Source organism: Gavialis gangeticus, unplaced genomic scaffold, assembly GCF_001723915.1.
Source record: "Gavialis gangeticus isolate Ggan-Ray unplaced genomic scaffold, GavGan_comp1, whole genome shotgun sequence".
Lineage (NCBI taxonomy): Eukaryota > Metazoa > Chordata > Crocodylia > Gavialidae > Gavialis > Gavialis gangeticus.
The window spans coordinates 52,886,881-52,902,674 of NW_017729025.1; the positions used below are offsets into that span (position 1 = coordinate 52,886,881).

General features: G+C 45.2%; 1 protein-coding gene across 12 annotated transcripts in view; it reads right to left on the reverse strand.

The window, feature by feature from the left end:
• ADCK1 (aarF domain containing kinase 1) overlaps nt 1–15,794 on the reverse strand; it is a 141,572-nt gene that overhangs the window by 66,759 nt on the left and 59,019 nt on the right. For 8 of the 12 annotated variants that reach the window (XM_019518719.1, XM_019518717.1, XM_019518718.1 and 5 more), the window contains one exon: nt 5,759–5,962. The exons of 1 other annotated variant lie outside the window; for it this stretch is intronic. In XM_019518719.1, the coding sequence (XP_019374264.1) occupies nt 5,759–5,962 (204 nt within the window). Of the gene's footprint in view, nt 1–5,758; nt 5,963–9,178; nt 9,289–15,794 lie in introns of all 12 variants that reach the window. 3 more of the 12 variants (XM_019518723.1, XM_019518724.1, XM_019518725.1) reach the window with 1 other exon arrangement.

Genomic DNA, 15,794 nt, shown 5'->3' on the forward strand with positions numbered 1-15,794 from the left:
GGGGGGGGGGGGCATACCCATGACATGGATTCCCAAGGGCCTTTTCTCTGATACACATTTGGCTCCAAATTCCAGCAAAAGTTGTCTAAACAGTGCCCAGCACATCCTGCCAGAGTCCCCAAGGGACATGTATACCATGAGCATAGTACATCAATAAAGACACAGCACTGTAACGATGATGCATGATAATCCATGAGTCAACAAACCCCTGAACAAACACACGGTGACAAAATCTCTTTAGGAAACCTGCCCTCCATACCTGAGACCACAACAGGACAGTCTGACAAAGCCCATTCAGTATATTAAACTCTATAACACAGGCGATTGACAGAATGACAAATTAGAGAAGAAGCAGCCAAGGCAGAATTACTTTCTACAGTTTATTCCCCAAGATTTTTTTCTGATCTAATTCTAAAACCCAAGAGATGAGGTTTTCATACTTGCCACTGGGAGACAAGGACAACTTCAGAAAATCTACTGGCCACACAGTCAACTACCAGCATCCCAACTGTCAAACCACTGACAGGCAAGTGAAGAGAACCAAAGTAGAAGATCTAGGCTACCAGAGCCATCCTTAACTTGGGCGAGAGAAATGACGTCTCCCATGGTAAATGACACCAGCCACACTCAGCAAGACCTTCCTACAACAGCTGAAAGTCACCAAAATGAATCCTTCTCAAGCCCATTAAACTAGCGCATGCGATTAGGGAGTGCTCATGTTCCATGTCTAACAAATTAAAATAAGGGCTGCAAAACTGCCAACAGCAGTGTTATCAAGGATCTCAGGTAGTGTGCTAGAGAGAATATCAGTCATCCTGGCTGCTACCAAGCGAATAGAGGGGACACCAGTGGGTAAACTGATGGGTGCAGCAAGAGCCACAGAAAGTCCCCACAGGTTATGCCGCTTGCCCCATATTCACAGAGCCACACCACAGAACATGCACCATGCTTCCAAGGTACTGAATAGTTCAGTTGCCATCAGTCCCAAGAAGGCCCAGCCACTGCTGGGGGTGGCTTCTTTGAGGCTTGTCATCAGCAGGTGCATCTGCTCTGAGATGCAAAGGAGCGAGCCAGCTAGAGCAGAGAGGCAGCAGCAGCACCAGTACAAGCAGCCGCCACCGCCTCTCAATTGAATAATGCAGGCCCATTTGTTCTGGGTGACATTAATGGTTCTCGCCATCCATCTCAGACTCTTTAAATTACCTTTTTATGGCCAAAATCTTTTTCATAATTGATAAAAATCTCCTTTTTATACCCTGCATTATTGAAAAAAATGTGAAGGTTTTTTATTCCTCATTATCGTTTTAATATAAATGCGTTTTTTATTGACAGCTGCTTGGAAGGCTTGACGAGCCCAGAGGGAGACTAGTGCAAGGGGTGGAGGAATGGTCACATCCTCCCCTCCCATTTTCCAGGGTTACCCTTATGGTTTGAGGGGTTAATGATCAGGGTAACAACCCTAAAAGCCTATTCTTAAGAAAGGTGAAAGATAGAGTCAGACTCACCTGAAAGTATTTGCAAACAGAATACAGTCCTGTCAGCCTTCTCTCTTTCCAGTGCCCACAAACTATGTGCCTGGTAAGGGGAAGTGAAGATGTCCAGCTTCTGTGTTCCCCCCACCCCTGCATCTGCCCACCCTAAGGGTCACCCAGTTAAAGTGATGTTGTTGAGGATCTAACAAGGCATACAAGTACTGAAGCAGAACTGAAAAAAAAGAGTATGGAATGGGCTTGGAGATAACTGCTGCAGGAAATGCAACAGGATCATGCAAAACATGTAACAACATGCTCCCTCCCCACAAGCATTGTGTCAGGGATTATGTACCTCCCTGGTCACATGAGAGGAACACAGTGCTAGAGACACAGAACAGACAACTCTGCAGAAGGTGGGGCAAATGCTGGGAGCGGTTGGAATGAAGCTCTTAGGGATGCAAGTCCGCCCTTGCAGGCCAACTGTCTGCCTGCCATCAAGTTAGTCTCTCAGGGGAGCAGCATTTTGCTTCAAAGCATGACAAATACCAAGCAGTAAGAGTGTGGCCCTTATACCCTGTCCCCCAAGTGCTTCCAGCTCTCTTTTATATAACTAATCCTAATCCAGTAGGCCAGGGTTCATCTGCCATCTACTGGTCAATGGGAGCAAAACTCCTGGATCAGTGATGCGGGAGAGTGCCGTGTACATAAGAGGAACTCCCCCTGAGTATGATGCGGGGCTGGGGCAGGTTCCAAAAAGCCTGTTGCTTGGTCTACTATTTGATCTGTTCAGTGGCTTTATTCAGATAGTAAGTTTAACCTCCCCTGAGCTCACAGACAAGTTTTATTAGAGCCCTGAGGACAAACTTGGAGAACAGGAACTAGCAGACTGGACTTGTGTCACTAGGGACCCGAGAAAAAATTCTAGCGTGATCAGGAAGATCCAGAAAGACCTACAGATTCTCCCAGTGAAAACCACACAACAAGATCTAACTTAAGGAAGCTGTGAGAAGAAATCACATTTGAGAAGGATGCTCCTCACCAAGACAAAGAGCTACATGCACTAATAAAGGTGATCTGAGAGGACAGAAACAGAGGACATCAGTGAGCTGGAGAGAAGCCCAGACATGTGCCTCGTGAAAGATGGGGGTTAACAGGTCTGGAAAGGGTAGTAGAGCTTTCTGCTGCAGAACTTAAGATTCAGATTCTACCACTGGCCCAAGGTGGGAGTTCCTACAGCAGCAGGATTTCCCATAACCCTGCACAATAAGTGGTAACCACTGTATACCACACAAAGGCTTTTACCCTTTGTTGAAACATCAGTAGCATTAGCCACATCGTTTCTGCAACATTTCTCCAAATACATGCTATATTTCTTTTTCTTCATGTACACAAAGCATTACTAAAATACTGTATTTTCTCACATACAACACGTTTGTTTTTTCCCAGAAAAACAGCTGCTGGCAATTGGAGTGCATTATATGCGAGAAATATGGTAAGAGCATCTCTCTGCGACAAAGGTAAAGTCTTCACATGATCTACAGTGATCAATAAGCTCAGCTCCCTAGCTAGCTGCTGCTACTCAGTTACTACAAAGAAAGACCTTTCTTCATTCTGCCTTTCAATAACAGAGCATGTATCTTATTCCAGGGTGCATTTTACACAAGAATACATGGTATTCTCAGTGGAGGTCCCAGCAAGGTCCCCAGTCGTGCCATTTCCTCTCTGCCCTAAGACCTGATGGTACACAGCACATGCAACCCAACAGAGCTAGCTTTCTGCTACTACTCCCTAATAATTTAAAGCAGGACCAAAAGGGAATTGGCAAATTCATGGAGGACAGGTCCATCAGTGAGTATTAAACACAATAACTGGAGATGCAACCTCCAAATTAGGACTCCCAGGGTCTCTGAATGCTGGAAGCTATGGGGGGGGCATTTATTTCTTGCCCCATATATTGAGCTCATGAAGGAGCCTGATCTTACCCCCACTAAAGCCAATAGACGTTCAGCCACTAACTTATACAGCAGTACAACTGGGCTCCAGGTCCATTATAGTTATTACTTCAGTTCAATTTCTGTTTCTAGATGGTTTCAGCTGCTGGTTCCCAGGCAGGATGCTGTTGGGGTCAAGAGACTCATGTATACCATTTCTGCAAAGCTTAGAAGAATGCCAATGAGAAACATGCTTGAGAGCAGTGATAAGTGCCCTCAGGGTGGCTTCAAAGCCTCATTTCCAGATTTGCTGCATGTGGAGTTGGTGGGTGGGGTGCGCTTCTCAGCAGCAAATCTCAAGAGTGCTGCAGGGCAGTACAGATGTGCCTTGGGCTCCTGACCTCACCAGGAACATTACCGTATTCAGTTTCCACTTCCCAACTTCCCTAATAATCCCCCACCCAAATCCCAGTTCTCAAATGGGAATTTTATTGGAAAATACAATGGACATATTCCTTAACCAGGATTCGGATCACTTCTAATGTGATTCCCTAGTATCCTACCGGCTCCAGCAAGGAGGACTTTGGCACATGAGGTTTTCAAACCCCTTTGTGTTTTTACCTACTTTGACTCAATCCCTTATAACTACTGGCCCTAAGCAACTGCCTTTGGCCTCATAACAGTCCAGTCCCATCAGCTTCCTTCTTTTTATTCATTTCTCTTTCCCCTCTCTGTCTTCTCACTTTCATTTGCTCATTAGCATTCCCTCTCATTCCCTTTTTCTATCTCTCGCTCACTGTCTCTCTAAAATTAAATACCAACCCAGCACTGCCCATGTGGGTGAAGTGAATGCTAAGAGGAAAGGTTGCTACCAAGAGGGTGATCCAAGCTGTCTTGCTGGGAATCAATGAGGCATGGAAGGCTCGGCCAGCTCCTGAAATGCTGAGAGAAACCACGGCGGAGCTGTGGCAGCTGAAAATGCATTTGAGAGTAAAGGAACAGGCCTATCGCTGAGCACCCTGGTCAGCTGCAGAGAGAAGCCATGCCAGCTGAACTAGAGATAGCTGCTTTCATATTTTAATACAGTCAGTCCCAGTGTGGCTTTCATCTTCATCCAGGATGGGAGAAGCTGGCTGGAGCTCCACATGAGGTGGAAGCTGAGGAATGGGTCCTGTAGGGAACAGGTATACTGGTCTGCTCCATACTCCAGCTATCTGCTACACTGTGAATCCAGCTGGTACCAACCTAGCTACAAAGCTGAGGGGTGGTTGGTCACAATTACAGGTAGTGCCGAGCCAGGTCAAAAAAATTAACCTTAATTCTTTGCCACTAAAAAGCATACAGTTGCTTATAACTAATCCACATAGCCAGGCATGATCCAATACATCCCAGGCATGATCCAATACATCCCCCCTTAACCCATGGTTGTAAATTGATGTACCCTGGCATGCATGTGCATGTGTCCATGCATGCACACGCGTACACACACACCACTCCAATGCCCACCAACACCCCAACCCTTTTCCCACTCCCCATAGCCTCTACCCTTCCCTTTGCACAAGGCAGCCCCACTCCCCCTGCACTGCTATTCCCACTGTTTTGCACCACACAGACATGCATAGTTGATGCCTTCCTCCCTGCATCCCCAAGGCTCCTCACCCTGCAACAAGGGAAGCTGTCATCAGAAGGGATTAGATGAAAAACAGCAGGATGCCATATTGGTTTCTTTGCTCCTGACTCCTAAGGGTTAATGGTGACAGGGCCTCCTTTGCTACCCTGTTATCTTGTGTGAGCACCAAAAGTGATTGATGTTGTTATTAAAGGGATTTATTTTTTTTCCATTTGGGGTTAATTAGGGGCTTGTGAAAGTAAAGGGCTGTCAGTGCCAGCTAGAATTGGTCTGAAGCAGCCAGGGGCAGTGCAATCTACACATGCACAACTCTGCCAGCGCGCCATGCTCCGTAACTGCAGCATCCCCTGTACTCAACTCCTGGAGATGCCCACAGCTCTGCTCACAGCCCTCAGTCCTCACCTGCAGTACCTCTGTTATTCTTGTCATGGGCTCTTCACATATAGCTTTGCTAAGGTTCCCATCCCACAATTCTGCTACTGCCTCCTCTTTTTTTTAGGCTTCACCAACCATGTGCACAGACATATGGGAAACCTGTGAGAGCTCTACCACATTTTCCCCAAGGATAGGCTAAGACGACTCCCGCTACCATCTCTTTCAATGTTTGGCTTCCAATGTACATGTGCCCTCCTATGGCTGCAGATTACCACACATGGTTATCCAGAGGCACCACACCCTGCAGCTGACTGCCTGGTAAGGTATACAAGGGACAATGTCTTTCCTACCTCTTTGCCCAGATCCTCTTGTATCACTTGTTTGATTTCTTGCATGCTGCTCTGTGGGGCCTGGCTATGCAGCACCTTGAGGGTGTGGGTGTATTCTTCAGGCAGAAGGTAGTCTAGTGCTCCTAGGTGCTGTCCCACCTTGATGAAAGTGCCTCGGTTGGCACAGCACAGGTCCCGGAGGCGTTCTGCAGAGCGAAGGTGCACCTACAGAGAAACCAGGACATCAGCTGAGCTGCTTTCTCAAACCTTTTGCTTCTCATCATCCCACCACCCTTAAAATTCTTATTCCCCTACTCTTATTCTTCTAAACTGGATTAATTTGCTTATTTGGCTCTGTATCTGCACCATCTATCATGTCAGATGAACTCTAGGACTGCATTTTGTTGATTTAGAGAGCTGAGGGGAACCAACGAAGAACACTCCAGCATATAAAAGCTACAAGCTCCTGTTTAAAATGTATGTGAAGCCATGTCTCAGTGAGAAAGCAGCAGATCAAAGAAAGACAAAAAGTGCAGAGGTCACCTAGAGGATGTCCCAGCACAGATGCCTCCCGGAAAATGTGGAAAGACATTCTATTTAAAGACATGTTTAGAAAACAATTGATGTCAATTTAGCCCTAGTCAATGGTACTGGATAGGCAGCCCCTCAGAGACTGGATCCTACTTATCAGCAAAATAGCTACAATCTGAACTACAGCAGTACCAGGATTTATTACGCATACTCTTCTACCAGCCCCTTTCTCCCTGTCCCAGTTCCAGGGGTGAGGTTAGGGATCAGTTTCCAGGGTCCCATCAGTTCTTAGCCTCTGCTCAGTCAGCCAACAGAAAGCATCCCCATGACAGCTATCATACAAGTTTCAGTGATGCAGACACCAGGAACTGATACGTGCAGTACCCCCACTCTAACTCATGGCACTTCACAGAAAGTGCCATGAGTTACAGTGACCCCCCAGACCCAACAGGCATTTGCTGTTGGGTTGGGAGGGTGCAAGGGAAAGAAATCAAGCTCTGCTTTGGATCCAATCCAATGGAGGAGTTGCCTGCCTGCAGCTTCTCTCCACACCACCCCCCACCCCCAGCTCTCCCACATCCCCACCCACAGCTCCAGGGCTGTCTTCAGAAAAGGAGGAGGGATGGGGAAGAGGAGAGAGCTGCAAGCTGGGGTTTGCCCAACTGAGCTGGAGAGGGAGGGGGCTGGGAGGGAGGCCACAAGGCAAGAGAGCTCCAATCCACCTTCCAGCTCAGGTTGGGCAAACACCAACCCACAGCTCCCTCTCCTCCCCCCATCCCCACTCTCTTCCTACAGACAGCACCAGGGGTGAAGCTGGGCTGCATTAGCCCAGTCCCAATCATGCACAGAGTATGCGGAAGTTACCTAAGGCACTCAACTTCAGAGTGTCTTCATCTGATCATTAGATGAGGGTTAAAATTTGTCACATGATCAGCCACTTTTAAAGCACTCTGCAGCCATACATGTGTCATGGCTTGTCTGTAGAGCACTTTCAGGGAGCCAATCACACAACAAACGTTACTTTTGTCAGCACCCCAAGAGACCAACCACTGCAGATAATCACTGTCCAGGTCTGTATTTCAGCTGACAGCACTGGCTCTCTCTCAAGAAAGTACTAAGTACCAAACCCTCTAATGACAATGATATATTCTGTTTACATTACTAGTAGGAAACATCCCCATCAGGGGGACAGATTTAGTCAGTAGTCTACTAATGGATTTCAATTGAATTTATCCTGCTAAATTAATAAAATGCAAGCAAATATACAAAAACACATTCCCATCCCTTTCTACAGCTGGCTGCCATCTGCACAGCAGTGGCAAATACCTCATGGTATTGGGTGTCAGAGTTCAGCAAAGTCCAAATCCTTGCTGCAGTTCTGGCATGAATTCCCTCTCAGGGACATGGCTAAAGACACCAAATCCTCACAGTTCACAGCTGCTTGCTCAGGTATTCAGAAACACTGGCTCAGAGAAATTATCCAGAACTCAAACAAAAAACAGATTCACCTTGAAGTTGGAAAAATCAAGTGCTCAAAAGTTAGGAAACAGTTTACTCTTAACTCTGTCCCCAACCACTGCTTACACATATACACACTCTCCTTAAACTATTACAAAGTGTTCATCTATGAATAGCAGGACTTTTGCATCCAGTCTCACTCTATTGCTTACACACTCCTCAGACTTTGCTGTCAGTCTTTGTAATCAAGTCACCTGACAGCCTATCACCTGAAGCTCTGGGATGAAGAGGTCAATGGACCACTCTACCATAGAGTAAATCTTCTCTCTCCAGAAGACAGTTTTTTTGTCAGGAATTTGTTCTACAGCCTCAGACCAAACTCTACAGAAATCAAAGGCCAGCATAATCCTCACCAACCTCTGCTCCAAGGACAAGGCCCTGCCTTTTCCAATATAACAGTGAACAGTGTATGGATAAAAACTATGCATAAAGCAGAAACGTACCAAACCACACAGTATACTGCACACACAATTCTCTCTGGGGAAGGCTCAGAGGTAGAAAGAACCAGATGACAGATGTTATCAAGACCCAACACATGCTACACTCAGTCTGACCCACAGATCATATGAGTTGCTGGCACCACCAGCTCCAGAACCCCAGCTCTTTAGCTGAAGCAGTTTGTGCTTTTCACTCTGCAAGTTTTTGATTCAATTCACCACATGTCAAGCAAGGAACAGTTTATGTATCAGCAATGTCAGTTAATGAGATGCAGGAAAGAACCCAGGGGTGGCAGTGATTTGTACAGAAGAACTTATGAAGAACAGATTTCTTCACGAAGCCAAGTTTGAAACCTGGGTCCAAGCTCTCACTAGGGCAGTTCAAATGTAGGGCCCTAAACTTCCAAATAGGGCTTTTCCAAAATACTGAGAACCTAATTAGAGCACATCCTCTAGCATTTGCCAGAAACCAAGGGATGCCCAATTCAAGAATATTTGTATGGGGTTCACAAGTTTAAACCCCCTCCAGGTGAACTCTTGTCAGAGAACAATCATCTGACACTCCTGGGGACATGAGTGCAGATGGCATTTGGGCAAAATGGGCTTACATAGGACTTCATTCTCACATTTATTCAAAATAAACTAGAGCACACGCATGCACATGTGTGTAAGCATGTCATCTCTGTGCTCTTATCTGCACTTTCCTTGCCAGTTCAATGCCTTGGTCCGATATTCAGAGCCATCAAAAGGCCTGGACGCAGCTACAATTGGCCTCTAGGCAAATGCACCTAACCACGGCCAGATGAAGCACATAGGTGCCAGAACAAATCACTCTCGGTGGAAGGGATTCAGCCGTGAAACAAGATACTAGAGAAGGGCAGAATAATCCAGAGCTGGATATCTTACAGGGCACTCTACAAAACCTCTCTCTTTGACAAAGCATTTCTCACTATACCTCCATAGAAGAACCTTAAGCCCAGTGACAAGAGCAGAAGTCTCAGGATGTCCACAGTGGGCTTCCTTTGCCAGCCTCATTCAAAAGAACACCACAATACTATAGGAAATCTTAGAGAAAAATCAGACAGACAGGTATATGTGTAAACAGAAAGATGCACAGCAGAAACACACATTCAAGTACACACACTGCATGTGTATGTATAACCACAATAGGAGGTGCCCACACACAATGCCTACTCAAAGCCACCCACAGACTTGCACAAAATGCTGCCTGAATCCCCCAGACCCACAGAGGACACAAGTAAGACTGCTGGATTTAATGGGTTTCCTTTGATAGTTCTGTTGTGACAAACAGTCCCCTGCTTGACCAGGATGCTCCCCTTCCCCGTCCTTCTGTGCGTGTCTGCCCGTGTGTGGGGAAGAAAGACAGTCAAAGAAAGGGAGTGATGAAGGCAAGAAATGAAACAGGAAGAGCAAGAGAGTTAGAAAGGGAGTAATAGGGAATGAAAGAGAGGGAGTGGGAGGGAGAGAGCCAGAGCAGCTGGGCAGTTTGTCACAGCACAGGGAGTACAGCCCATTACAGGGAAACAGCTTTTATGCAGCCTGGATAATTGTCCTCGACACTGTCTCCAGCAGAGGATTAAAAAAAATAAAGTCCAGCAGCCAGTGAAGGTTGGAGGGGAGTCACTGTCTACAGCTCCCCAGAGCTTGTCTGTATTCCAGAGGAGATGGAGGGCAGGCTGGGTGAAGCATGCTTGTCAGGGGGACGGGAAAAAAGCGTTTCCAGTCCTGGCTCTTTTTGCTCAAGCTCTGGACTCTTCCGTGTTAGAAGAATGTCAGGCCAGGGCTCTGTGAACTCACAGAGACACAGTAGGAGCCACAGACGAGCTGTTTTGACAGAGCTTGGGGCCCTGGCCAACCCAAACACAAGGACACAGAGTCAAACCACTGTCTCCTGCATGGCTTAGCGCAGAACACAAAGCAAGAAGATGAGCCAGGGACTGAAACATAGGGCTAAGCATCAACAACATTGGTTTCTTGCACAGTACTGCACGATATCAAGTACCAAGCTGGCCTGGACAGGATGGACTAGGTTTAGGGAACTGAATTACAAGGTCATATTGCCCACTAAACATTGGTCAGGCCCAGAAAGTGAAAGAGAGCTGGGAATAAAATCCAAGTTGTCTGTGTAGGACAGGGCACTAGCACCAAGCTGGTGAGGGAGCACGCAAGCAAGGCTGCAAATCATTCACCTGTCAAAATCTCTACCCCATCAAAAAGAATTAGTAAGGCACAACCATCTGTACTTGATGTCAAAGACACTCCATCAGGAAAAAACACCCTCTCCAGCCCCTCACTGACACAGATCACTAGGGCTCAGATGCAAAGAAAACCCTCACCCCCCTGTATCACGGCTGTGAAGAGAGCAAAACTAGCCTAGACCTCCTCTGGCACAAGAGCAGAGGAAATTCAAGTTCTACAGAATCTTTACATCCCTTAGTGAACCCCAACTATCTCATGGACATAACTCCTCACAGGGACAGCTGGTATCTTCCACTTTTTGAGAGAAGGACAGCCACACTGAGAATGCCAGGAGCAAGAGAGCAGAAACTAAGACCCAGTTCCCTTCTCCCACAATAATTTGGCCCGTTTATGCTAGAAGCAGTGACAGAAGTGCTACTGGTTCTCAGGGACAATCCCTGACAATGTACCCAAAATGTTTGGAACTGCTGCCAGCAGACAGATGTTGCCAGCCTTGGCCATTTTCAAGGGGCCTAGGCCAAGCTGGAGAAGTATGGCTAAGCAGAAGACCCCAAAGCCTGTTTTTGAATGACTGTACAATGAACCTCTTTAGACATGACAACTAGCTTGGTCAACAAAGTAAAGCAAGCCATCAACATGTCTAACTAAACCAGCAATGAGATTAAATTAAACAAAGCACAAAGCCTGAAAAAGACATTACATAATCCATTACATAATATAATACTATATCATAGCTTTAGCTTAAACTAATTGATAAAAGCAAATGTATTGGATGTTGTTTTGCTATAATAGATGCAGTTTTGTTACAGTTCCAGGTAAGTTGTAAATAAATAAATAAATAAAATAAATAAGTACATAAAAGCGGAAGACTATACATTTTGGGAAAGAGAAAAACAGGATAAGGACAAGAAATATTCCACAATGGTGAAGAAAGGAAGAGATAAGAATCCTTCATTCCAGAAGCATAATTTTCACAGAAACATAAATCCCAACTAATTGACACCTTTCACATCCACAGGAAAACTGGTTCATCCAGTTCCAAAAGTTTCAGTAAAATAAAGAAAGTTGAATAAAACCTAATCAGATAACATTTATTAGACTATTTAGAATAAGCCATATAATAAATATGGGGGAAAGGCTGGAGGGAAATTTGGAGAACTCAGCAAATTCAAGAAGACCTGCTACCAATCTGTGTCCCACCATTCTCCTATCCCTTAGATTCTTGCCTAAACTGGCTGGGGAGATGTTATGTTGTGCTGTCATGGGTAGCTAGATACACTTGGAGATAATTATTTGTTTCATGTTTTGAAGTGCAAGCAAATAAAAGGTCAAGCCATACACCTATTGTTGCTTCTTCTATCAGCAGCCAGCCTGCAAAGTTACCTGTAATCTGGGTAACACTATCAGCACCTGCTTTGAGGAGGGGAACTATCATTAATTCTGACACACATAGTCTCTAACCAGTAATAAAAAGACACCATAATTTATTTTAGAGGTTTTGCAAGGCTTTCCTCTAATATCTAAACTCCCATTTCTTAGGAATCTAAGAAAAACCTTTTGGACTTCTCAATACAATTTCACACCAAGATAGTATATAATGCCCAATTTAATCAGCAAGCAGCCAGAAGATTCCCCTCTTACCAGGTATAAATTTGGTCAGTGTTCATAATCTCCAACTGGCTAACCACCATAGCTGCCACAAATATGATACCTGGCACCCTAATTACAGGTCCAATCTTGTACCACAGAAGTCAACAACAGCTTCAACATGGACTCACTTACAGGTTACAAGATCAGGCCTCACTTACAGATTTCAGTTCAAGGTTTCTACCCAGAACTCAAAAGACCTCTATAGGATTGGCCAAGCAGTTTGAGATACCTTATATCTGCAACCATCATTTCCCACAGCAGCTATATTCCACTAGCTAAATGAAATGGCCAACCATGGGAAAGGCTCATGATGGCTTAAGACAGAAACTCTCACAGGAGCTAAGCCCAGATGATGGAACCCACTCACATGAGGCATAAGAATGGACAAAGATCACACTGTGTTCAAAACTGAATGAAATACTCCTTATTTTAATCTTGCTTTCCTTCACTAAGCCAACCTGCAACAATTTAGCTTGTGGGGATGGTGATTTATGACCCTGTTAGGGCAACAATTAAAAGCCTCCCAAAGGGTTACCAAACTCAACAGCATAAGGACAATGGTGCCAGCCCCACTGCTCTGAGTTCAGTGCTACAATGCTCACAAAGCTGATCACAGTCCACTAAACATAAATCCTAACAACTACAAAAACGAAGTCACCCCTGGAAAGCATCTCAGATTACAAATGTCTCCCTGTATGTCAGTGTGCATGTCTCAGCTTTCCCACTCTCTGCTAGAGCCAGTCTTTCTCCATCTCTTTTATAAAAAGATTAGGGGAAAAGAAAAAGGGAAAGTAGTAATTCAGCAATGTAGAATGGAGTAGTAAAAGCCAAAACCACACAAGTAAACTAGGCTCTTAAAACAGAACTTAAGAATTTAGGTGCCTAAATCACAAGAGGTGGTCCAGAATAGGGCCCTCCACTGGCCACAAAATCCCTTAGGTGCCTAAGTTTATCTGACACCTTATATTTTGGAGTACATTGATCCCTAGGCACCAAATCTTAGACTTTCATATATGTTAGGAAGCACCTCAGCATGGACACCTCAGTGCCTACCTCCCTCAAGTGCTGTGCTTTGTTCCTTGCAGTCAGACCTAAGGAAGAATGCCTTGCACATGAAACTTGTCAAACTCTATCCCAACTACATAGTTGATCCAATAAATGATATCATCCTAAGAAGTGCTCGTCTCACCTAATTTCTGGACTATCACAACTACAATATCACTCTTACACTAGCAATACAGAATGGAAGCAGAGCAGCACTTGAACTCTGCTTCCCTAAAGGGGCCTAATCTAGATGAGCACACCCAACAGCTCAGAGCTCAGTACAGAGCAAAGCAGCAGCCAGTCACCATCCCTCCAACCATGGTCAGAGGAACAGGAGGAGGTGGGTTCTAGTCCTTGCTTACAAGACTGTTCATGAATTAGACAGTACTTGAATAAAAAATAAATAAATAAAAGGAATAGCCCAGGCAGCAGGGACTAAAACCCTTCCCAGGGGAACCCATCCCTGGGCTATAGACAGGCTCCCTCCCACTTTATCTGTTCCTGGCTCCATGAATCTTGCACCCCTTTCTGCACAGTGGCAGTCACCCTCAGGCATTTCTATGGTTCTGGGGTTAGTACATTCCTCCAGGAAGCACAACATGTAAATCTTTGTGCTCTAAACACTAGGGCAGAAAGTGGGCACCATAAACAGTGCTACTCAGATAAGCACTTACACTCAGAAGGCTCAGCACTCTGGAGCCAGAGTAGACAGAGGAGCCTCCTTCACAGCCCTGACTCAGGCACTTGAGCTTCACTGCGGGGGGTGGGAGGTCAGACACAATCCTGTGCTTAGTGCCTCCTATTGGCTACACCTAGGCAGCTCCTTGCTCAGTGTCTGGAGTCTCTGAATTGCCCTTCAGGGGCACCTGATTTTCCTTGTCGACTGCCTTAGAATCCTAGATACCTCAGCCTGGTTCCTTGAGTAACCCTCAAGTGCGTGGCACCTACTTTTTAAAACACTGTTGACTCCTAAACTGGAAGCACATAAAGGACCAATCTCTTTTTTTCTGCCAGCAACAGGAGAGAGAAAGTAACGTTTGTAGAAACACCTAAGTGACCGCTGACTTTCAAAGGGACTCAGGCTCCCAAATCACTTCAGCAGTTTTAAAAAAATTACCCAAGTCTTAATGAACAGTTCCCAGGAGCACACAAGGCAAGCAGTAAGACAGCTGAACCAGAAAGTGGTTATAGCCTTGTCTGCATTAGCTTATTCACCCCCACCAAAATTCCCAGCTTTGGCACTTCCAGTTCAGATGCTAGCAAAAGAGAGGTATTTCTACTTAAGATTTCTTCAGACACCAGTGTTTTCCCCCTCCAGTCTCATTTTGACCTCCTCCAAGTAGAGTTAGACAGTGTGGTAGCACAGGTGCCAGTGGCTGCAGCAGCACTGTCTACACAAGCACTTCTGTTGTCAGCTCCAATGAAGCTGAGTCAGTGGTAGCAACAACAGGAAATGTGATACAGAGAGGAAAGTGTAGGCAAAGCTTATGAGACAAAAAACAGAGTAGAAACAAACACTTACTGTACAATATTGTCAAAGTCAACAACAGAGTACCTCAAATGAGCCCATTCTAGGGATGATGTTTAATGCAGAGCTGTCCATCTTTTAAAAGGCAGAAATGCACACCTTATGTCTGCACACTGGCCACAGACTCATCTGAGATCACAGGCAGTGCCACACCACATCACCTTACTCTGGAAGAACTGGGGGAGTGACAACCAAGTGAGAGCCTGGGGACCACAAATTAATCCTTCACAGACCACGAGGCCTACAAGCTGCCAGTTGGACAGGCCTGGTTTACTGTATTGATCAGTGATCTGGCAAAGTTATGAAGAGTGAGGTGACTGAATGTCATACATATTGAGCTTATTTAATACTAGAAAAAAAAAATATATATATATGAAGTATTCCAAAAGAACACAACAAAACTAAATGAATGAGCAACATGATGGCAGATAGGTTCAATGTAGACAAGTGCAAGGTTATACATGTTGGAAGGAACGATTTGTACTGCTCAGACATGCTGATGGCTTCTAAATTAACTGTAACCACTCAGGAGAATGGCATGGGGATCACTGTGGACAGCTCAATGAAAGCATCTGCACAGCAGCAGTCAAACAAACAAGCAATTAAGCTATATTAAGAAAAGGAGAGAGAATGTTAAAAGTATCATAATGCCATTGCATAAACTAATGGTACATCCTCATCTTGAATAACGTGTTCATTCTGGTCACACCATTTCAAAAAGGGTACAAAAGAACTATAAAAAGTCCAGAGAAGGGCATCTAAAATGACTATAGGCCTGGGAAGACTTCTGTATGAAGAAAAATATAAAAATGTTATGACTACCCAGCTGAGAGAGGAGCTGCACAGACAGGAATGTGAAGGAATTAAATTCACTAGTGAATGGAAGGCCTGTGCGAAGCGGCTAGTATTTGCTCTGGATTTGGCCAATTCAGAGGACAGTGATTCGATTCAATGATTCGAATTACTGTCCCTGATTGATTCAGCCGAATCCGATTCGGAAATTCATCCACCACCAAATCGGCCGAATCTCTGACTCAAACAGGCCCAATCCCCCGCCCACTCTCCCAGCCCTGTCAATGGCGGTCCCGTCCGAAACCACATCCTGGCACTTTTTTTTTTTTTTTTTTTT